The 24,210-nt window shown below is 36.4% G+C and overlaps 1 protein-coding gene across 1 annotated transcript in view; it reads right to left on the bottom strand.

Annotated features, from left to right (window-relative positions):
• Positions 1-17,850: 17,850 nt before the first annotated feature.
• The window catches only part of slit1b (slit homolog 1b (Drosophila)), a 53,058-nt gene continuing 46,698 nt past the window's right edge, over positions 17,851-24,210 (bottom strand). Inside the window, 5 exon segments of the mRNA XM_073843780.1 lie at positions 17,851-18,600; positions 18,672-18,880; positions 20,636-20,936; positions 21,015-21,169; positions 23,465-23,595. Of these exon segments, the coding sequence (XP_073699881.1) occupies positions 18,356-18,600; positions 18,672-18,880; positions 20,636-20,936; positions 21,015-21,169; positions 23,465-23,595 (1,041 nt within the window). The 3' untranslated portion in view covers positions 17,851-18,355.

The following is a 24,210-nucleotide window of genomic DNA, read 5'->3' as shown; positions in this document are numbered from 1 at the left end:
TTGTCGTTCTTTTCTGGTTGAATTCGAAATGCTACACTACGAAATGATGGAAAACAACGCTGACAGCTACAACCTCAGTTTCTGTACCATATGAAGTGCCATTTGTTTTGTCTCAAGTGGCTCATAATGATTTACTTTCTGAAAAGATGCTCAGATAGCCTTTTTTTCCTTTTCCTTTTTTGACCTTCACTGCATATCCAACATAACGGCATTACCTCAGGTGAGATCTCTCCAGAGCAGCTGATTCTACATCTAGTTGTAGAAATCAGGATCTGTACTTGACTTTTACACGTTTCCAAAAAAACGCAACTACTACTTTTCAAGGAAGCAGTTTATAAATAATGCTAGTCGCATTTTTTGTTTTCCTCCGGTGTGTTTTAAAATATTAATGCTTTGCTTAACTGAACCACGGGTCTCTTTTTGAATGCAACTTTATTGACGTTAGCACACGAAAGTTCAAATCAATAGGGCACACATTTGTACGCCACATTTAATACACACTCCATGCACACAAAACACCATCAGGTCTTTATCATGTGGGTGGTTATACACTTTTAGGCTATTGGTTTGATAACTTGATGAGAAAGAAACAGAAAAGGCATATGGACACTCCAAATTATTTGTCTTTATTATTATTACGATTGAGTCTCAATTTAACTGCCATTTAGATTTTTGTTTTCAATGCATTTTTTTGACATTTTTGTTCAAACCATTAACTAAGCCCAGAATTATTTTGTCATGATTTTGTAAATGAATAGGCACACCTTTATTCCTCAGAAAACATCTTCGAAATTGGCAGAAAAATTTGTCGGCAAACATTGTAGTCCCATTTAATTTTTAAATGTCCATCGTCCTGTCAATCTATGCACTTGAGAGGGTAAAGTTACTTGCACCATAACTTGCACCGTTTTCTGCGTTTGTGATGATATTATGTAGTTGTAGGGGTGTGATATTAAGTCCAGGATTTTAGGTTTAGCATTCCATCATGTGCAGCTGTATAGCTAAAAATAGCTGTTGTCATGGTACAACTTGCTGCGCATGCCATGGTAAAAGACATGTTTTGAATGTAACCTTCTAGAGAAATATGTCTCTGAGAAAACTGATGGAATATGCACAGACAGTTTAGCTCAGAATAGATCAACTCGGTTAACTGCGTTCACTATGATACTTTATGCATTTCGTTGGAGTTTTGGTGTCATCCGGAGTGCCTGTTTTGCAGTGTTCAATCATCATTACATGATTAATCATTGTTTACTAATTAATGTAGACGATAATGAGCCGATGACACCATCTGGTAATTGGTAACAACAATCGAAAATCGTTAATTAAGGCGACTTACAATCTATAGGTTATTTTTCTTAAATTTAATTTAATCAATGTCGTCTTCATTGCTTTAATGCAATTAAATAAACATAAATACAAGTCCTTTTATATATGTTGGTGAAGTGTGGAATTTTTGAGCCACTAGTGGAACGTTCCAAGTGCTCTCCTGGTTTGTCATTGGTCCAGCAAACAGATAACCACACCCCCTACACTCTCTATTGGTTAAGCCAGTGTTGCTATGCTAGGATGTAGATAAACCGTCTTTCGTGGAACAATTCTAAGATTTTCCAAATACATCGCAATTCTCTCTGGAATCAATTCTAGGTTTAGTTTTCACCAGCAGATGGCGATCTAATCTAGTTTTTAACTGCACACTAATTTATTTAGTTTCAGCACATGACATGAGAATAACAGTAAACACCCTTGTAATTCGTAAACCTTTTCGAACTTTATTAATGATTATTTTAGGTTCAAGTGTGTGTAAGGAATTAGAAGCAAGCAGAGTACGGCTGTTTCTGAAGAACGCATATTATTAAAAATTAAGCTCTGAATTGATTCGAGAGAGAATTGCTATGTATTCAAAAAATATAAGAATCGATACAGAATCATTTTTCAATTACCTACTAGCCTGGGGTGTTTTTCCCAAAAGCGTTATTAGCGAACTATGGTCAAAAGTTCCAGAGAACTCTGTTTGTAACAACAGACCTTGCAACCATAGCTTTTGGGAAATGCACCCATGGTCAGGATGCTCAAACAAATAGGGGTGTGTTTCCTGTACAACGATGTAACTCGCTGCCTAACCACCATAGTATAATGCATCGTTGTAGAAACTAACTAGCTAGTCACAACTGTTTCTCGAACATGGTCGCATCTCTGTCATTTGAACCACGTTGGTTCAACAATATAGGATGGTTAATAACATCACACGCATGTGGTAGGGTAACAACTTCTACTAATTGATTGATTCAAGTTGTCCTCATCTGATGACTACAACCTTATGACTGCTTTATTTGATGTTTGATTTAGTATGGTTTCCTCTTATGTTATAATCCGGAGCTCCTTCACGCATTTATGCACTTGCGCACTCTTCAAAAGGCGTACTTACTGAGGACACACTAAAATATATCAATTGTATCGTAGCTTAAGTCCACATCTTACTGTAAACACCGTTGGCCTATTGGGATTTGCGCCAACATATAACACCGTTGCGTTATGGGTGGCCCGAGTTCGAATCCCAGCTTGACAACCTTTCCTGATCCCGTCCCCCCTCTCTCTCTCCCACTTTGCTTTCTGTCTACTCTCCACTGTCCTATTAATATTAAAAATAATAATAAAATAAAAAGTTCAAGTCTTACTAACACAAAACTGCTTCTAATCACAGGTTGAGGCCTATTGCTCCAACCACGTTAGTTTGCGACACTGTTCGAGAATGTTTGTTTGAACTATGGTTTCAGGAAACAAAGTCCCGCGTTAGAATCCCAGCTCGACAACCTTTCCCGATCCCACTCCTCTCTCTTTCTCTCTCTCTCTCTCTCTCTCTCTCTCTCTCTCTCTCTCTCTCCCACTTCACTTCCTGTCTACTCTATGCCATTCTATTAATAACCACGTAAGTTTGCAGAATTGTTGAACTATGGTCCTAACGACGGAGCATGCGACCATAGTGGGCTAACGATGCTGTTGGGAAACACGCCACTGATCAATGTTTTGAAAAACTTGCTTGGAATCAACCAATCAGTTATTTGTAGTCGACACGAAATAGAATTTTAACATTAATAAAGTTACACACTTCATCAGTAAAATGAGATGTTCCTGCAAAGGCTTCAGTTAAACTGTGAATTATATGGAACAGAGCCATGACAAGTCAACACCAGACCGCTGCCTCTACTGTCTCTAGAATGAAATATTAATATGTCGATGACGTCTTAGTCGTTTCGTAAGGGGCTTAATGCTAGCTCAGTGAGAGGTCAAACAGAGCTGTGAAAACACAAATGAAAGCAGAAAGGAGAAAATGGGCTTGATCAAATGGCCAACGGTCTTCTAGAGAACTTGAGAGCTCTTGGCCGTGAAAGGGCTGCCCTCGTGTTGCCATGACAATCTTGCAAAGATTATTCACAAGTAAAGGTGTGCCTATTCTAATTGGTCTTTCATTTAAGCAAAACCAACATTCCTGTTATTTTATTTTCTACCAAGACTTTCAGTATTTGTTTTTCTTTCTCATTTTCCTAGACACAAATTAAGAGAATTTTAGATTGCATTGGGAGTATCGATGTTTCCAAACAAGACTCTTTCTTTCTGCAATTTGTCCTTCTATGGTATTTCATGCCTGAATCTGCTCTTGACCATTAACTTCATCCATGACTGTTTCAACCCTGCAGTCCATTGAGTTCTGCAGGATTAGGATTATTAGTTTTGCTACCTCAATTTGCCGATGGTTTGGACATAGGAGCCCTTTGGTAGTAAAGCAAAAATGACTTGTATCTTGAGGGACTGACTGTCCCTACAGGCTTTAGTCGATCAGGTTGTATAAACGTGTTGGCGGTTCGATCGGCTTACATGCTGTACTGTATGTAGCATTTCAGATGCACGGATAACACTGGCTCGTCATTCCCAAAGTCAAGGTCCCGTTCTGTCGGAAAGCAGTTATACATTCCGCATGCACATTTGTGTATCTAATATATCACATTTTTGATAGAGGTTTTTTTGGACCAGAAGGTCTCAAGTTATGCATCTCGACTGCTTCTAAGACCAGTGTTTGGGAAGAATCAGGTTGACCGATCACCTCTAAAGTTGGAGATGCGTCGTTATGTGTATTTCCTCAAGAACCTAGTATAGTCACGCCATATGAGTTTGTGCCCTTGAAAATCAAGCCAAATGCAGTCTGTGGGCAGTATCTTTGTTTGTGCAAAATGCGGTTGGTCGCATTTGCATCGTCAAAGGCACGCATCTTATCTCTCTCGGGGGTGCTGTGCTTACACTTTTTGTGGGTTTTTCCATGCATGGAGTCGAAGCTTTATAGGGCAAAAATGCCTTTTGCTATCTGTTCAGCTGTGTTCATATTTCCAAGTACTTTTAGTAAGAATTCTCAGAGTAGAGTCTTAACGTTGTAAAGGTTTGGCGTTCAGTGTAGTATGATGATCGGATCCCTTCTCCCGTACCCCCTCAGGTTAATGCATGAGAGTGGAATGATTAGGCTCGGCTAAAGATTGATACCTTTTCTACATTTCTTAATACTATTGCTATGGTGATTACTTCAGAACTTCGGTTTTATCAAAAACACTCCATTTTTTACCGCCCGTAATCCAACCAGTAAAGTGGTCCAAAAACGTATTGGTGATTTTATGTTGCAATATTAAACTATAAGTGGGAAAATGAGTCTAGCAAGGCAATACTCGTGATTTAGGTCCCCTTGACTTGAGAAAAGTGAGTTTGTTGTCGCAGGCCCAAGAAAGTAGGCGCCCAACAGCCGGACAACTGAACTCGACGTCCTTATCAGACCGCCTTTTGCATTTAAAAAGATTCAGCCAAATATCCTTAGTTCAGTGCTTTAGAAACGGCAAGGATTGTAAAGTACGAATTACCTGGGGAAACAAAAAAATGGACGCTCTAACTTTAGATCTTTCGCTCGGTCCCTCGAGACCCACAAGGCCACAAAGACTATTTATTTTGTTTCTGATGTCTGTACAATGTGTGATGTTTCAAGTTAAAGAAAAAAACCTTACAACGCAGAATACCTCAGATAATAAATCCATGTAAATCTTGACCGCCTCCACATGTAGATAGAACCCTGTTCACTGCCTCCCCGCCTCTCATGTCTCTCGGACGTCTCTTCTTCTATCATTTCACTGCCCGTTATGTGTTGTGGAGGTTTCATCACTTTCTTTTCACGTTTGTTTTTTAGTCCCAGGAACAATGAACCATTACTTCATTCATCGTTCATTCACGTGCTTGACGTTAAGCAGCGTTCACACTGACGGCACTTTGCAAGTCGCTCGATTCCAACGAGAGTTGGCCATTTGAGGCGACTTGAGCGTCAGACTGTTTAAGATGCGACAAAGTTGAGATATTCAGCTTTATGCAAATGCATAGTGGTGAGGTGGCAGCCAATGGGAGTCTAGACTGTGATTTGGTTGAATAGGAACCTAAGTAGAGCAACTTTGTGACCTCCAACGTTTTTACTGATGATAGTGTGAACGCCTTTTTTAGGAAGGGAAGACATTGCCTCAGTAGTAGATGCTTACTTTCACGGTCTGTTTTAAAATAAAGTAATAAATAGACCAAGTACTATGTTTCTAATTGCAGATTTTGGTCTATTACCGTAAGTCGTGGCTCCGAGATTGGCCATTCTGAAAAGATAGGCTTTGTCTTTTTTTAAGAGGTAGTTTGTTGAGCATAAGCCATAGTTCACGCATTTGTCGAACGTAATTCCATCATTCATTCTCATTATCAGCTAAACTGAATGTAGGGGGAAAAAAGAATAAAAAATTGAAACTCTTAACACACAAACTAACTTTTTATGTACCTATACATACTTTAGGACAAGCTATAGATTATTATATTAATGTGTTCTTAAATATATATACACTCAACGGTCACAGTGCATTGTATATAATGTCCTGTATAGTTATATACTTATCTTCTGGAACGAGATGTTAATCTCTTCCTCATTTGATTCAGGGAACAAACATTTCAGTGCAGTATATTTAGACTCCTGTACAGTTCGTTTTCATTTGCTCACGTGTTTCTTTTATCGTCCACATACTGGAATGGTAGTTAGTCTTGAAGTGAGCTAAACAAAGAATAAATTAAGTTATTGTAAGGCATCTAATGCTGCGGTGGCGCAGACGGTTGTGTTTTTCCACAATACTGTACAAACAAAAATATATATTAAAAGGAAGTGCAAACTTTTTAAGGTGGATGTGTATATAGTCCCGTACCCATTTCGCGATTTAGTTTTTTTTATTTTAGCGTTTAACAGCATTTTAAGTGATTTGAAAGTATTTATTGCGACATGATGTAAATTAGTTTTCCCCGTGGAATAAAAAAAGGTTATCAGCCAGGTTTTGCGGTATTGCTCGTTATTTTTGCTTGCTAAGTGTACATGAAATTTAAGTTCAGAAGTCGGATGGTTAAAATTATTTGTGAACACTGGATCTCTATCGGACGATGTCCTAAAATCATCCTTCTTCGCTACGACGAGGAAACGCGCCCTGGGTGTGCTTTGCTGCAACTGCTTTTTCTTAACGATAATGATGTTTATTACTTTTATAATTACTCGTGTGAAGTGAAACGTCTCCGTGGCTGTGAGCTGGTTGTGTATGAGTGTGTGGAATCGCTTGAGGTTTTTATTTTTCGCTTTTTGCTCATGCATTTTGTGGATAAACCATTTCTTATACATGATTTCTGAGAAGACAAGCCTCCGAGTAGTGGTTTTCTTGTGAAAAGAAAGAAAAAAAAAAACGTTCCTTAAACCATTTCTCTATTTATCTTAAATCCTATTATTAAGCCACAACTACGAATCCCTCAGGGACAAACGACACTGATTCTCAATCTATTCAGGTACTTTCTCTAGATTCTGCGGCCTAGCTGTTAAAATACGACGACAAACGTACATATTTTTTGAGAAATTGCGCAAAAGAAATCGGTCGCTCGTGACGAGAGTCATTTTTAACCTGTTGTCGCTTAATTTCTTTTCCTCTGTCCTTTTTAGTTTTTGTATTCTTTGTATCCAGACTTAAGTACAATATACGAAATGAATGTCAAGCTGAAACTTCAGGTGAAGAGCAACACTCAGCCAGATAGTGCTTTTCATTACAATTTCCTCTGCACACACTGTGCCTCAAATGCCTGAAGACAATAGAACACTATAGCGACAAAAAACCACATCAGATCCCTCAGTGATAGTGGTCGACCGGTCTCAGCACTCCTATACAGACGTACCTCTACAGCGCAAGGCCTGATCTTTCACATTTGCAGTCAGAAATTGGTAGTTCAGTCTCTGCTTTTAGCATGTAAGTATTTCAGCGAAAAAACTGCCTGAAGAAACTGCCTCTCCATTTGCGAATGGCTTTATTGGTCTGGTTTTATTGTTGTGCTTGTTTTTCTTTTCTCAAGCTTTTAGGTGCCTACTCTTATTGTCAGAAAAGCTCAGATACTTAACGAAGGATTGGCTGAGTTTTGCTGATTCGTGTATATTAGAGGTCGTGCGAAACAAGGGCGGTATGTAATCCTCAATTAGTCTTAATGTTGAGTTTATTTCCCTCAGATTTGCAGTTCTTGAAACATTCCGGTTGTCGTTCTTGTCGTTGTGGGTTTTAGTTTGCGATGCCTGATAACAGGCAACTGGTTTGTCGTTTTCCACGCAGGCTTGGATTTAAAAGTTCAGGCTTGATTTAAGGCAAAAAATTGAAATACTTACATGTTAACTCTTTTGAATACGAGACGGAACGGGTTTTTAAATGGCGCAGGTTTGCCAGTGTGGGATAAGGTGCTGCTTTTTCCGAATCTTCTCCGTTTTCGATATACCTCAGACCATCAAGATCGAAACGAGTGCTTTTTACGAAACGGCATCTTGACCTGTAACACACTGGTTCCTTCGAGTCAGTCCAATTGTTGAAAGACAGGCGCTCCAAAACTGGAATAGACCTCATTTCAATATATACTGTTTACTCTTTGACAAAAACATTGTATAGTTTAATATTTTCTTGTACTGTAGATTTATTTATGTATATTAATTTGTTCTTTTTTTGTACTGTGTGTTTGACTTTTATTCTAGACTATTATCGATGTCCGTGTTAGAGCACTTACGAGGATCACAATTTTTTTGGTTTTGTTTTGTTTGATTGCACTATTTGTTTTGGGTTTGTTTGTTTTGTTTTCCGTTTGAATGCAAATTCTTATTTTTGAGCTGGGCTAATGAATAATAAACTGTCTCCTAATGTATGTGATTTTTAAAAAAAAATATGAAAAGGAAAAAACTGATTAGATTTTCTGTGGTCTAATTTAAAAACAAACAAAAAAAATTTTTCTCTTTCTTTTTATTTGCATTTACCGTTAAGCAAATTGCTGATTAGATCCGTCTTTGTGCATGTGTGAAGTTTTACTGGTTATATTTTACCCATTAGGAAAAAATGCCATTTTTCAACACATTTTAATTGTAACATTGTGCAAGTTAGTATTCACTGGATGCTAGAACCTTCTTATGAAAACCACTATTCTTCTAATAAATTTTTGTTGTGAAAATGAAGGGTTGAGTCGTGTCATTTTATTGTGCTGTTGCACGTTTCTACTGTTGTCTCTGATAAAATATACATTTTTTAGACATGTTAATTAAAGTTTACTGATTAATTTTCAAGAAATGATTCATGAAGACATTTTAATTACACTGTAATCAATCACAAATTATTAAAACAATAAGCCAGGGCTGCTCAACCCTGTTCCTGGAGATCTACTATCCTACAGAGTTCAGCTCCAACCCTAAACAAATACACCTGAACCAGCTAATTAACCTCTTAAGTAGCACTTGATAATTACAGACAGCTGTGTTGGAGCAGGGCTGGAACAAAAGTCTGCAGGTAGGTAGATCTCCAGGAGCAGGGTTGAGCAGCCCTGCAATAAGCCATTACATTTCTCTTTAAACACATTTTGCACCATCCCTGTAGAATTCAACATTTTCCAGGGTTTAAGTTCAAATAGTTGAAATCAGTGTAATATGTCTAATAACTAGCAACTATTGCACCACAGCACATTTTGTACAGAAAATATTGTTATAATGATCACTGCAATCTTCCCTTAACAGAGTTGAACTAGACAGCCTGACAAGGCCAATATAAACAAAAACTGTCAATATTATTACTATTTTATTCTGTTTACCCAATTACTGTCCATATTAAGATCAATTGTTCAACTCTGTTATTAAAAAAAATGATCACATTTTTTTCACGCATAACAGAGTTGAAGTATGGTAGAGAGATCAACAAGGTCATGTCAAGATCAATAGTTTAGCTTGTTTCTCAACTGTGCATTTGTTCCTACATAACAGAGTTGAATTACTGAAACACGAGCACACTTCACAATTATTGTTGTATTTTGTGCCCCCCAAAAATCCTGATCACTGTATTCCCCCCCCCCCCATAACAGAGCTGAACTACTTTAGAGAGACTGAGAAGTCCACGCAAAGCTCATTAGTTTAATTCCGTTTTGGAAACAATTAAATGCTGTTGAACAGAGTTTAACTACTGAAAACATACTGGATCTCACCACAATTATTGTTGTATTAAAAAATCCAGATTGCTGTATTTCCCCCCATAACAGAGGTGAACTACTCTAGAGAGAATGAGTAGTCCATGTTAGGCTTAGTATTTGAACTCTGTTATGGAAACAATCAATCACTGTTATTTTTATTCCTGCATAACAGAGTTGAACTACTGAAACACCATTGCAATCCCATCATGTTTATGTATATACATTTGTATTCACAGAGACTGACAAAGGCCATGTTAAGCTCAGTAGTTCAACTCTGTTATGGAAACAATTGATTGCCGTTATCTTGTTTCCGCATAACAGAGTTGAACTACTGAAACATCATTGCATTCAATGTTTATTGTTGTACTTTGTGCCCCCCCAAAAATCCTATTCCCCATATTTCCCCCATAAACAAAGCTGAATTACTGTAGAGAGACTGACAATGCCACTTAAACCTTAATAGTAATAACTCTGTTATGGAAACAGTTGATCACTGTTATTTTGTTCCCACATAGCAGAGTTGAAAAACTGAAACACCACTCCATCATGTTTATGGTTGTAATTTGTGGCCCCAAAAAATCCTATATCACTATATTTTCCCCCATAACAAAGTACAACAATTAATGTGGGGGAGATCCAGTGATGATTCAATAGTTCAACTCTGTTATGTTGGAACAAAATAACAGCAATCAATTGTTTCTATTACAGAGTTGAACTACTGAGCTTAACGTGAACTTCTCGGTCTCTCTAGAGTAGTTCAGCTCAAAGACTGAAGCCTCTTTGTTCTGTTTAAAGTAAAATAAGGTAAAATATCTTCTTTTGGGTTCTGCTTAAGAAATAAATGCATACAGGTTTGAAAAGACATGAAGTAAATCATGGTAAAATTACTCATTGATGCCATAGAAGAACCATTTTTAATTCTCTAAACAAGTGTTTAGTAAATTATTTTTAAAACAACCATTTTCTTTGTGTGGAACGTTTAATAAAACATTTACATTTCCCCTACAAACAATCTTTTGTCTAATGGAACTGTACCGTGATTTTTAGAAGTTCCTCATGAAACCATAAATGAGTAAAAATTGTCCAATTTAAAATTGTACGTCTTTCATTTATAATTAAGTCTGAAAGGTATCAAAAGTTAGTTCATCCAACTAGGAAAGTAATAAAGTTTTTTTATAATTTATGTATGAGCTTTAACAAAAACATCAACTATTAGTTGACAGCCGTTGTCAGTGCTTAGCAATCTATTTATAGATGTATTTGTTTTTAGATTTTATACACCCTTGCATGTCAAATTCTAGTCGCTAAATGTTCCATGTGTCTTGATAATGCCATTTTGAATGTAAACTGTCAACTAAATAAGACAGAAATAGATTAATTTCTTGAACGTGCCTGTGAGAGTGTAATGTTCTTTATGACCAAAGACATTAATTCTTTGTGAGTTGTCCCCCGTTTCTTAAATGAATCCATTTTCTGCAGTTGTTATTTGGTAATGGGGACACTTGCTGAGTGCTTGCAGCTGTGCACAGTAGGAAAGGCTCTATGATTATGGACCTGACCTTTCCTCTCGGTGACATATGTCAGTTTAAAACAATGCAGACCCTTAGCGGGTAAGTGTAGTGTTGTTGGTATTGTTAAAATATGGACCAATCAAAAAATGGGTGATGTCAAATGATTTCACTGATGTAATGCGTTTAAGGTCAGCGTGCACAGTACACAACAACACTGCGATTAATCTCAAATGGTGTAGCCATTTAACATCTTGGTGCTGCTGACTGGTTATTACCTAAATGGCACATTAACATAATTGGTTTCCTAAAAGGAAAGAAAGTGGGCAAAATTAAAAGGTCATCATTAGGCATATACCCTCAGTCTGCACAAAGAGACATGGGCATGCAAGTGATTTTTGAAATAAGGACAAATGATAATGTTTTTAATGCTTTTAAAATAATTTTAAAGATCACGTCCACTTATCTTTTGACTTAAAACAGAAGTTTCTAGTATTTCATTATGTAAACTCTTATTTTGGCTACATGCTTCAGCTCCGTTATGGGGGAAGAACACATTAATACATTTATGCTGAGATTGACATGGCCAGTATAAGTATATGAAGTAGGGATGCACCGATCATGATTTTTCATGGCCGATTTTTTACAAGCAAGCTGGCCGATTCGATACCGATTTCCGATTTTTTCAAAAACAAGAAGTTATTCAAGTAAACAACATAAACAACATGTTTATTTAGTATTTAACAGGCCAAACTGGCTTTGGCTATTGAAACAATAGCATCTGACATCTGAAATTAAATAAATAAAAAAATATTAAATTAAATACAGTTTAATAAGTAAAACATGTGCTTTTAGTAAAGTAAAACAGTAAGCCAACAGGCATTTTAATGTAAAATAATAATAATCATTCTTAACAGAACAGACTTTTATTTTTGGCTTTTCAAAAGTAGATGCTTGGTTTTTTTTTTTACAAAAAGAAGCATCTCAGCTTTGTCACAAGTGAGTCTGTTTCTTTTTTCATCCATAACGTGAGAAGCTGAGCTGAACAAACTTTCGCTGTCCATGCAGGGCGCGGACAGGTACGCTCGCGCAACTTCAGCGAGCACAGCAAAGAGGCTCTTATTTGTGCACCAGTACAACAACGGCCGAATGTCTTTGCTGTTGTTCCTCCGCGATTGACCTGTCCTTTGCAGACATTGCAGATTGCAATCTTCACGTCCTGCTCACAGATTTCGAAAAACCTCCAGTGACATGTTTCTGAATGAATCGAATGCCGCGGCCCGCGTGCACACTTTCTGAAAAAAAACGGCCGGGATAAAAACAAAAACCAAAATCAGTACTTCATATTAGGGATGCACCGTTTGACCGGCCATAAATCGAAACCAGCCGGTTTTTGCATCTAACGTGCAATAAAACGGTTTCGATTTATGGCCGGTCAACCGGTGCATCCCTAATATGAAGTACTGATTTTTTGGCATGATAAATGTGGTGAAGTGCCGTGATATTGCAGTTCAACTCTGTTGTGCAGAATTTTTTTTTTTTTTTTTGATTATTTGTTTCTGTAACAAACTTTAACTACTGAGGCAGCCGTGCCCTTGTCAGTCTCTCTACAGTAGCTCAGCTCAGAGTTAAGAAATTAGACCAACAGGTCTGTAATCATTATAACAGAGGTGAACTACTCTAGAGAGACTGAGAAGTCCATGTTAAGCTCAGTAGTTCAACTCTGTTATAGAAACAATTTATCACTGTTATTTTGTTCAAACATAAGAGAGCTGAACTACTGAATCATCACTGGATCTCACCACATTAATTGTACTTTGTGCCCAAAGAAATCCAGATCGCTGTATTTCCCTTCCATAACAGAGGTGAACTACTCTAGAGAGACTGCGAAGTCTACGTTAAGCTCAGTAGTTCAAATCTGTTATAGAAACAATTGATCGCTGGTATTTTGTTCTAACATAACAGAGTTGAACTATTGAATTATCACTGGCTCTCACCACATTAATTGTACTTTGTGCCCAAAATAATCCAGATCGCTGTATTTTCCCCCCATAACAGAGCTGGACTACTCTAGAGAGACTGCAAAGTCCACGTTAAGCTCAGTAGTTCAACTCTGTTATAGAAACAATAACAGAGCTGAACTACTGAATCATCACTGGATCTCACCACATTAATTGTACTTTGTGCCCCCAAAAAATCCAGATCGCTGTATTTCCCTTCCATAACAGAGGTGAACTACTCTAGAGAGACTGCAAAGTCTACGTTAAGCTCAGTAGTTCAAATCTGTTATAGAAACAATTGATCGCTGGTATTTTGTTCTAACATAACATAGTTGAACTATTGAATTATCACTGGATCTCACCACATTAATTGTACTTTGTGCCCAAAAAAATCCAGATCGCTGTATTTTCCCCCCATAACAGAGCTGGACTACTCTAGAGAGACTGCAAAGTCCACGTTAAGCTCAGTAGTTCAACTCTGTTATAGAAACAATTGAATGCTGTTATTTTGTTCAAACATAAGAGAGCTGAACTACTGAATCATCACTCGATCTCACCACATTAATTGTACTTTGTGCCCCAAAAAAATCCAGATCGCTGTATTTCCCTTCCATAACAGAGGTGAACTACTCTAGAGAGACTGAGAAGTCCATGTTAAGCTCAGTAGTTCAAATCTGTTATAGAAACAATTGATCGCTGGTATTTTGTTCAAACATAACAGAGTTGAACTATTGAATTATCACTGGCTCTCACCACATTAATTGTACTTTGTGCCCAAAAAAATCCAGATTGCTGTATTTTCCCCCCATAACAGAGCTGGACTACTCTAGAGAGACTGCAAAGTCCACGTTAAGCTCAGTAGTTCAACTCTGTTATAGAAACAATAACAGAGCTGAACTACTGAATCATCACTGGATCTCACCACATTAATTGTACTTTGTGCCCCCAAAAAATCCAGATCGCTGTATTTCCCTTCCATAACAGAGGTGAACTACTCTAGAGAGACTGCAAAGTCTACGTTAAGCTCAGTAGTTCAAATCTGTTATAGAAACAATTGATCGCTGGTATTTTGTTCTAACATAACATAGTTGAACTATTGAATTATCACTGGATCTCACCACATTAATTGTACTTTGTGCCCAAAAAAATCCAGATCGCTGTATTTTCCCCCCATAACAGAGCTGGACTACTCTAGAGAGACTGCAAAGTCCACGTTAAGCTCAGTAGTTCAACTCTGTTATAGAAACAATTGAATGCTGTTATTTTGTTCAAACATAAGAGAGCTGAACTACTGAATCATCACTCGATCTCACCACATTAATTGTACTTTGTGCCCCAAAAAAATCCAGATCGCTGTATTTCCCTTCCATAACAGAGGTGAACTACTCTAGAGAGACTGCAAAGTCTACGTTAAGGTCAGTAGTTCAACTCTGTTATAGAAACAATTGAACGCTGTTATTTTGTTCAAACATAAGAGAGCTGAACTACTGAATCATCACTCGATCTCACCACATTAATTGTACTTTGTGCCCCCAAAAAATCCAGATCGCTGTATTTCCCTTCCATAACAGAGGTGAACTACTCTAGAGAGACTGCAAAGTCTACGTTAAGGTCAGTAGTTCAACTCTGTTATAGAAACAATTGAACGCTGTTATTTTGTTCAAACATAAGAGAGCTGAACTACTGAATCATCACTCGATCTCACCACATTAATTGTACTTTGTGCCCCAAAAAAATCCAGATCGCTGTATTTCCCTTCCATAACAGAGGTGAACTACTCTAGAGAGACTGCGAAGTCCACGTTAAGGTCAGTAGTTCAACTTTGTTATAGAAACTATTGATCGCTGTTATTGTGTTCCAACATAACAGAGTTGAAATACTGAAACACCATTGCACTCCCATCATGTTTATTGTTGTAACTTGTGGCTAAAAATCCCAATCACTGTATTCTCATCACAGAATAAAGAAGCTTCAGTCTTTGCTGCCTCCAGTAGCATATAAAGTCTAGGTTATTAAACTATGCTCCAATGTCTTCATATCAACATAAATTAGAGCAACAGGTCTGTAATCATTAGACAGCTTGGATTAGAGGACTTTGGTGCAGAGGTCACCACGGCTAATTTGAAGCATTGTGAGTTGTTGAGGTTAAAAATAGATGTGTGCGCGTTTATATGCCGCACGGACTGAGATTCAAGCTTCTTGTTGTGGCTAAGGATGGTGTTTTGATTAATTTATTGAAGAAATAATAAATGATTTTATATTGTGTGAATATTGTGGGTTTTTCTTGTTTATACTGTTCTGAAGTTTTGTGTATAATATACTGGTTTTATTAATGGTGGTTGCTTAGGCAAACATCACTATTATGATTGCTGTAGTCAATGCTTGTGATTTGAACAGTTTGAAGTCCTAAACCCCTAAAAGTATTAATTTAGTGTAATTTGTGCTACAGACAAAAAAGCCTAATATTCACCTTCCAACATCTACCTTTTAAGCGAATCAGTTTTGCGAAGCTCAGATAACTATAATTAGTATTTATGAATCAATTCATGCCAGCTACAGTTTGACTGCATCCGATAATTTCACACATATAGGTGAAAAACAGTATGTGAACAAAGTAATGTGTCTGAAAAGCAAGTCAAAAAATAGCAAGCAAAAGCTATTCTGAAAAGAGAGATTTTGAAGCGTGCATTTGATGAATACTTTACTATCCCATGAGGCCACGGGAGATGGTTTGTGAATGACAGTGAAGCAACACAACTGACTGGTAAGTCACATGACAATAACAACATGTCTGGATTACATTCATACATTATGTACATTTATAAACATAATTTATATTTAAACAGAACACATTTTAAAGGATAACTATTGCCAAAATGCAACCTGGGCTGTTTTTTTTTTTTTTTACTGTAAACGAGACAAACTTATATCTAAAAGCATAATTACGACAAACAAGCCGTTTTTGAGATTGACAAAAAAAATATAAAATTATGAAATAAGAGGTTTCTCTGGAAACGCAATACGTTTTACCAAAGAATGCAAATATTTTTTGGTAAAACTAAGTTTCTTATGGAAACAATATTTTGTGAGAAAATGTCAAGTTTTTTTAAATTTTTGTTTAAAAAAAAAAAACATAAGTTTTGTAGGAAAACTCAACTTTTGCTAAAAAAAACTTGTTTTGTGAGAAAATGTCAAGTTTCTCTGGTAATGCAATATGTTGTGTTGAAGAATGCAAATATTTTGTGATAAAACTCAAAGTTTTTCTTATGGAAACAATATTTTTGCTAAAAAAAATTAAAATGTTTTGTGAAAAAACGTCAGGTTTCTTTGGAAACGCAATACATTTTGCTAAAAAACAAAAACAAATATTTTGTGAGAAAACGTCAAGTTTCTCTGGAAATGCAGTATGTTTTGCTAAATAATGCAAATATTTTGTGATAACTCACAATTTCTTATGGAAACAATATTTTTGTTAAAAAACAAGTTTTGTAGGAAAACTCAACTTTTGCTAAAAACTTAAATGTTTTGTGAGAAAACATCAAGTTTTTCTGGGACTGCAATACGTTTTGCTAAAGATCGCAAATATTTTGTGATAAAAATCAAAGTTTCTTTTGGACACAATATTTTTTGCAAAAAAACAAAAACAAAAAAAAACATGTTTTACCAAAGAACGCAAATATTTTGTGGTAAAACTCAGAGTTTCTTATGGAAATGCAATATTTTTGCTAAAAAACTGAAATGTTTTGTGAAAAAACATCAAGTTTCTTTGGGAATTCAATACGTTTTGCTAAAAAAAAAAAGCTAATATTTTGTGATAAAACTCAAGTTTTGCTAAAAACTGAATTTTTTGTGAGAACTCGTCAAGTTTCTCTGGAAATGCAATAAGTGATGCTAAAGAACACAAATATTTTGTGGTAAAACTCAAAGTTTCTTATGGAAACGCAATATTTTTGCTACAAAAAATTAAAATGTTTTGTGAAAAAACGCAATACGTTTTGCCAAAGAACAAATATTTTGTGCTAAAACTTGTTTCTTATGGAAACTCAATATTTTTTGCTAAAAAAAAAACGTAAATATTTTGTGAGAAAACGTCAAGTTTCTCTGGGAACGCAATATGTTTTGCTAAAGAACGCAAATATTTTGTGATAAAACTCAACTTTTGCTAAAAACTGAATTTTTTGTGAGAACTCGTCAAGTTTCTCTGGAAATGCAATAAGTGATGCTAAAGAACGCAAATATTTTGTGGTAAAACTCAAAGTTTCTTATGGAAATGCAAGATTTTTGCAAAAATAACTGAAATGTTTTGTGAGAAAACATCAAGTTTCTCTGGGAATGCAATACGTTTTGCTAAAAAAAAGCAAAAATTTTGAAATAAACTCAGTTTCTTATGAAAACGTAATATTTTTGCTAAAGAATGCAAATATTTTGTGATAAAACCCAACTTTTGCTAAAAAACTTAAATGTTTTGTGGGAAAACGTCAAGTTTCTCTGAGAACGCAATACGTTTTTCTTGGGGAAATGCAATATATTCGTTCAATAATTTTCTCTTAAAAATTTGAGGTGGGAGACAAGGTACATTTCAGTGTATTATGAGTGAACAGTTTTTTGGAAAATGCAAAAAGTATATTTGCATTTTATTTACTTTACAAAGGTTTTTGAGCAAATGCAAAAGCATTGAAATAATTTTTCCCTCCCATCTGTTTTTTTTCTATCACCAATCACATGAACAAACCTAAGTAACTAAAACACACTGTAAGGTAAAACCAGGCCTTTTAAGAGGCAAAAACCTTTAATGAAATAAATAGAAACACTCGCAAACACAAAAACACTTATGAGACGGTATTAAATGAAAAAATGCAGCTAAACTACTTTGTCAAACAATTGCGTGTAGAAAACAGACTAAAAGGTAAAAAATTGTACATCACCAATGCCGGTGTCCAACATACAAAAATACTATATGGAAATTAAAAACCGTATATATATATATATATATTACAATCGAAATGAATGTTAAACAAATATTTTACAGTTATATTAAATACTATAAATCCTGCATAACATGCCGTCTGTTAAACTGTACTCTTAAATCTAAATCCAGTTGTTAGATTTTATCTTTCAACATTAATAAATCCTCGCCGGACAGCACAAAATACCCATAATTCATCATTCACATGCAACGGTTATCTTAAATAGTTCTTCGATCAAGCTACCTCACAGATGTTACGGTCCACAGATACAATGCACACTATGTTCTCTTTTAACGTCTTCTGTGATCTCTGACGACTAAACACACTTTCCACAGCCGCATTCGACCGTCTTTTCAACATCCTGCGTAAACGAACTTCCGTCGTCGCACTCGAAACTGTAGCGTCTACGTCGTACCCTGGTGCTGCCACAACAGAACCCCGAATCTGGTCTGCAGCCGCCACGACACTCGACCCAGGACATCGGCTGCGTGCTACGACACTGGACCTCGCCGCGCCGCAAGCGATGGAAGTCCCGTACCGACTCGCCCTGACAGGGAGCCACTGGAGGCGAAAGATACAGTCAAAAAATGCTTTCACGCTAATCGTTTGTTATGTAAATGAGTGTCGTTTACCTATGTCGCATAACTGGCCGCTGTAGCCGCTGTCACAAACGCACTGCGCCTGTCCCGTTGCCGATACCTCGCAGAAGCCGTGCTGGCATGAGAGCGCCTCACAGGGGTCGGAGGACACTTCTTGAGCACACAAGGGCCCGTGAAAACCGTCCGCACACTCGCAGCGATACGACTGCAGGTCCACTGGGACACAGGTGCCGTGAACACACCTTACAAGAAGGGAAATAAGACAATTAGTCAAAAAAAAAGCACTTAAATCTACTAAAAACAGTCAGTAGATGGGTTAAGACATGACATGACAGAGATAAACCATGCCACAAATAGCAGTCAACTGTCTTGCATCAACTTTAGTAAACAAAGAACTAAAATAAGGTCAGCTGCAAAAAATTTTTTGTCTTAACGCTAATTTTTTAGTGCGTGTCTTTAGTAAATCCTGAAAGTAGTTTTTTTAATTTGTTGGTACTACAGTAATTATATTAATTGACTATTTTACACAAGCTAACTGGATAATGATGTTTTATATTATGAAATTTAATTACTACACCAAAGTAGGTTCAGCTCCTAAATAATGCATGAACTTTGAGGCAAAATGTGTACCTTGAATGCCACGTAATTTACTTTAAATGCAACTGTTTGCCAAATGCATAAATGTAAATGTAAGAAAATGTGTATTTTATTTTTATATGTCACATTTTATTTGATCTGTAATTTTTTTTAAATATTACATTACAACGTGTAATGCCTATTGAATATTTTGTGTAATTTAGCTAAGTTAAAATATAAATAATTAAAAATATAAATACATTTATATAAAATATACAATATTTGATTTTCATCCATGTATACGTATAATAATTTTTTTTAATATATATTTTTATGAAATACCTCACAATGTGCTTTTATTTTAAATAACAATGTGGCAGTTCCTAATGAATACTTTTTATCAAACAGAAAAATGTGTATTTATTATTTTATCTTATGTGTAAAATGTGTTTTTTTAATACGCTTTAGCACATAGTTATTTAATTCAAAATAAATGCATAATGTAAAATATTAATGAAATAATAAATGTTTTAGAATATAGATTAATTGAGATATAAAGATATACAAGTAATACATTATGTATTTTTATTCATAAAGTTATTTTACGTGTGTGTGTGTGTGTGTGTGTGTGTGTATAAATATATATATATATAAGGCAAATGTCAGATATTAATGAAATAATATTACATTCATTGGATGAATTTAATTGTTTAATTTAACGTGTGTGTGTGTGTGTGTGTGTGTGTGTGTGTGTGTGTGTGTGTGTGTGTGTGTGTAAAATATTTAAAAAACAATATTACAAATGTTTTAGAATATAGATTAATTGAAATGTATATTTTATGTATATTATATTTTATATCATTTATATATTACATCATTTGATATAAAATATTCAATAGCTATTACCACATGGTTAATAAATATAAAATCCAACATTATGTGAATTATTAAATATCTAATCTATGTAAATAATATAGAATAAATAAAACAATACCTAATATTGTTTGTAAAGTAAAGGGAGGGTGATTTATTCATTGAATCTAAAAAAAAATTTTTTTTTTATATTATTAAAAATTCTTTACATATTATGTAATATATATATATACTGCCCTACAAAGCAAAAAGGCAGTAACTGCATTTTTGGTCAAAAATGAGTTATTGTCATTTTCATGACATTCAAGGCATCCTTTGTTATGTGACAAAATATCTTATCTCAAATGTGTGTGATTTCGCGGCATCCTCACGGGACGGTTTTAACATTGGATAACAGGCTGGATGACAGGATAACTTTAAAGTCATTTTTCTCAGTTCTGCACTCGGCGTAGTTACTGCCTTTTTGCTTTGTAGGGCAGTATATATATATAAAACACTTTCTTTTCCATTTTATTTGTAATATACCCCATGAACACACAGGTACCCACTTGTGTTTCTGACAGGGGTTGGTAGCAGCTGCCAGCAGGGCCTGATCGCAGTGTTTGCCGCCCCATCCCGGCTGACAGTGGCACACGGGCCCGTCGGCAGCGTCCGGCTGACACAGTCCGTTCACACAGCGCAGCTCCTGACAGGCCCGACAGCCCGGCACCACTCCCGGCTTCATCTGAGTATGTGTGAAATCCTGCAGTTCATTATTAATGTAGAGGTTTCGTATGCAACCTTGAAAACTGGACCCGTTGACAGTCGGCCACTGGTTGAAAGACAGCGACTGGGCATTTTCAGGCATACCTGATAAATAAAAACACAGATTACAGCTACAGTCAAATAGTAGCACCATTAATGGTTTCAGGTGAAAATACTGCATACCCCCGACGTATAGTGGGGCATCTCTGGTGAGGGGCTGGACGTGTCCCAAGCTGTCCAGAGTCGTAGGAATCCCTCCGTCCACCGAAAGGTTGACCATCCGGTCGTAAGTCACCAACTCAACGGTGTGAAAGCGTCCGTCGTTCACTATTTCAGAACTGTGGAAACAGACAGTGAATTAAAGCAGGTATATTTAGGGCGTGTCCGTGGCGGCCTGACAAATTTCGATGTTTCGCCATGAAATAGGAAGTTGCTATAACTCAGGCATACAATGCCCAATCTGCCCCAAACTTTACATGTGTGATAACACTCCTGACCTGAAGACATCTACATGCCCATATTCAGTTACAGCCATAGCGCCACCTGCTGGCAACAGGAAGTGGCATGCTTTACGCTGTAACGTACTCCTCCTAGAGATTTAATGATATCAACATTATATTTGGTCAGTCTAATCGAAAGGCCGATGTTAAACTGCGAAGATCTTGAGATTTCGTTGAACGGCGTGTCCGTGGTGGCCTGACAAAGTTTGATGTTTCGCCATGGACATAGAACACATCTGAGGGCCAAAATTCTCTAATAATCATAGCGCCACCTGTTGGCAACAGGAAATTACTTCTTTTACACTAACTTAAACATGAAATGTCCGATCTGCCTCAAACTTCACAGGTTTGGTAAGAGTCCTGGCCTGAAGACACCTAAAGGCCAATATTCAGATATTATCATAGCGCCACCTGTTGGCAGCAGGATATATCATATATTTCACTAACTCAAACTAGAGCCCTGCATTTGAGCCCGAGCCCGTCAGGGCCTGACTTTTTTATGCCCCTAGGGCCGGGCTTCGGGCCAATTTTCACGTCATAACTTGCAGGCATATCGGGCTTCGGGCCTGCTTTAGAAAAAACTTTAAATCTCATTAAACTTTTTTTTTTATGCGTGCGGTCCGGAAGCGCCAGTGATGCCTAACTCGCGCATAGCAGAGTATGAGCGGAGCGGTGTGATTTTGAATGGAGGAAGGAGCGGATTTTTTAAAAGTCGGAGCGTCATGGTTTTCACTCTCTCCAAGAGCGCTCCACCACCGCTCCATCATGAGTACAATTCATGCCAATGGTCCGTAATATAACTGCACATTAAACAGAAAATCATATGTTAAACATTTTAAGCTAGCTTGATAGAGATGGATCACTCAAATCAGAAATAATGTGATCTGTAGGTAAAATAACTGACGAAAACGTATTATTTTCATTACGAACTTTGCACTGGATAAAGCAGCAATGCTCTTTTAATACTGACAATTATTAGCTGTGGTCGGAACAAATATTGCACACTAGTGTTTGAAACTCTCCTGTTATTTTATTTTATTATATTTTATGAACAGGACTGTTACATTTCAAACATACTGAATTTTTTTGACGCGGAGCGGTGTTTCTGATATCAGTGAGCGAGGAGCGATTATTAAATGCAAGGAGCGCGGGGGGAAATTGTTGCCGCTCCACTCCGCTCACATACTCTGCGCAGCACAGAGATTTCCAGCCACGTGGTAAAGTTGTGTTTTTTAAGTTTTCTATATTATTATTTATTCTTTATATATTTGTTCATTAATCGTTTACGTTACCACTGCGACTTTGCATGTTCCGGTTTTGCGCAGCAGAAATGCCTGCCCTGCTCTCTATTTTTGTTCGAAATGCCTTTGTTCTGAGATGGTGATAATAAACTATAAATCTAACATTGTGATATATTGATGTTTGTTTTATATCTGTGGATTGCATTGTAGACTAGTCAAGTGTTGATTTGATATATAGGTTAAATTGAGTAAACTCACTGTGGACCACATACCGCTTGGATATCGATGTCACTTAAAAAACTAAAACTTACATTTAAAAAACAAACAAACAAACAAAAAAACTCCAAACATTTCTCTAAATTGTTCTGATAAAAAAAACGAAACGAAAAAACAAACTTTCTATTAAATACAAATCTGGTCTATTTTAATGGCTGTAACAGTATAAGCTATTTGGCGGAAAATAAGACGGGCTTCGGGTCGGACTCGGGCCAAAAATTTTGATAAGCTGTCGGACAAGGGCCGGGCTACAGCCTGTGCGTCTCGGGCCAGGGCCGGACTAGGGCTTAGATTTAAGGCCCGTGCAGGGCTCTAACTCAAACATACCAAGGTCAATCTGCATCAAACTTCATATGTTTGATAATAGTGCTGGCCTGAACATGCCAATAGTCAGTTATAGGCATAGCGCCACCAGCTGGCAGCAGGAAGTTTGGCACATATAAATGACTTTGACATCATCCTCCTATATTTACTATATTAAAAGAATACTGCCCACCGTTCGCTGTTTTCCTAAAGCCACCGGTCGGTGGTGAGCCCGGGTGTGAGGGCCCTTTCATTGCTGCTTGCAGCTTTAATTACACATTATATTTAAAGTCGAGTGTGATCTTTATTGTACCTGTAAATGGTGCTTCCCGGCTGGTTTCCTGCATCATAGGTCACTTTGACGTGGCCATCGTGTAACTCGACAGCAATGTGGTCATTGACGCCGTTGTAGAGAAGAATCCCATTGTCTTCTGCTGTGGAGACCTGAGAGAAAGTGAGTTTTTTTTTTTTACGTTTTTGGCATTATGCTCACCAAGGCTGTTTATTTGATCAAAAATACAGTAAAAGCTGTAAAATATTAGTACAATTTAAAATATCTGTTTTCTATATGAATACGTTGTCAAATGTAATTTATTCCTTTGATTCAAAGCTGAATTTTCAGCATCATTACTCCTTTCTTAGGATGTTTTGATGAATATAATGTTAAAAAGATTTAATTTGAATAGAAATATATTTTATTTTGAAACATTTTTATTTTTAGAAATTTCTTTACTGTCACTTTTGATCAATTGAATGCATCCTTGCTGAAAAAAACTAACCTTTGAACAATAGTATTTAAATACCTATATTTATATTCCTAGATTTTTTAAAATATGTATAGAAAATATATAAAACTGAAAAATGTATTGTTTAAAAGGTTATTTATATTGTATTATATTATATTATATTTATTATATTAAAATATCTTTTACATCAACCATGTGCTTCTAATGTATATTTTGGTGGTTAATAATATTGTAATATGCAATTCTAAGCAATAAAATAATTATTATTTATTTGTTTTTGTAACATGATAAAAAAAACTGTACTGTTACGTCT

This window comes from Garra rufa, chromosome 7, assembly GCF_049309525.1.
Source record: "Garra rufa chromosome 7, GarRuf1.0, whole genome shotgun sequence".
Taxonomy (NCBI): Eukaryota; Metazoa; Chordata; class Actinopteri; order Cypriniformes; family Cyprinidae; genus Garra; species Garra rufa.
The sequence above is the reverse complement of the archived record's forward strand: the minus strand, read 5'-3'. Positions and strand labels throughout refer to the sequence as shown.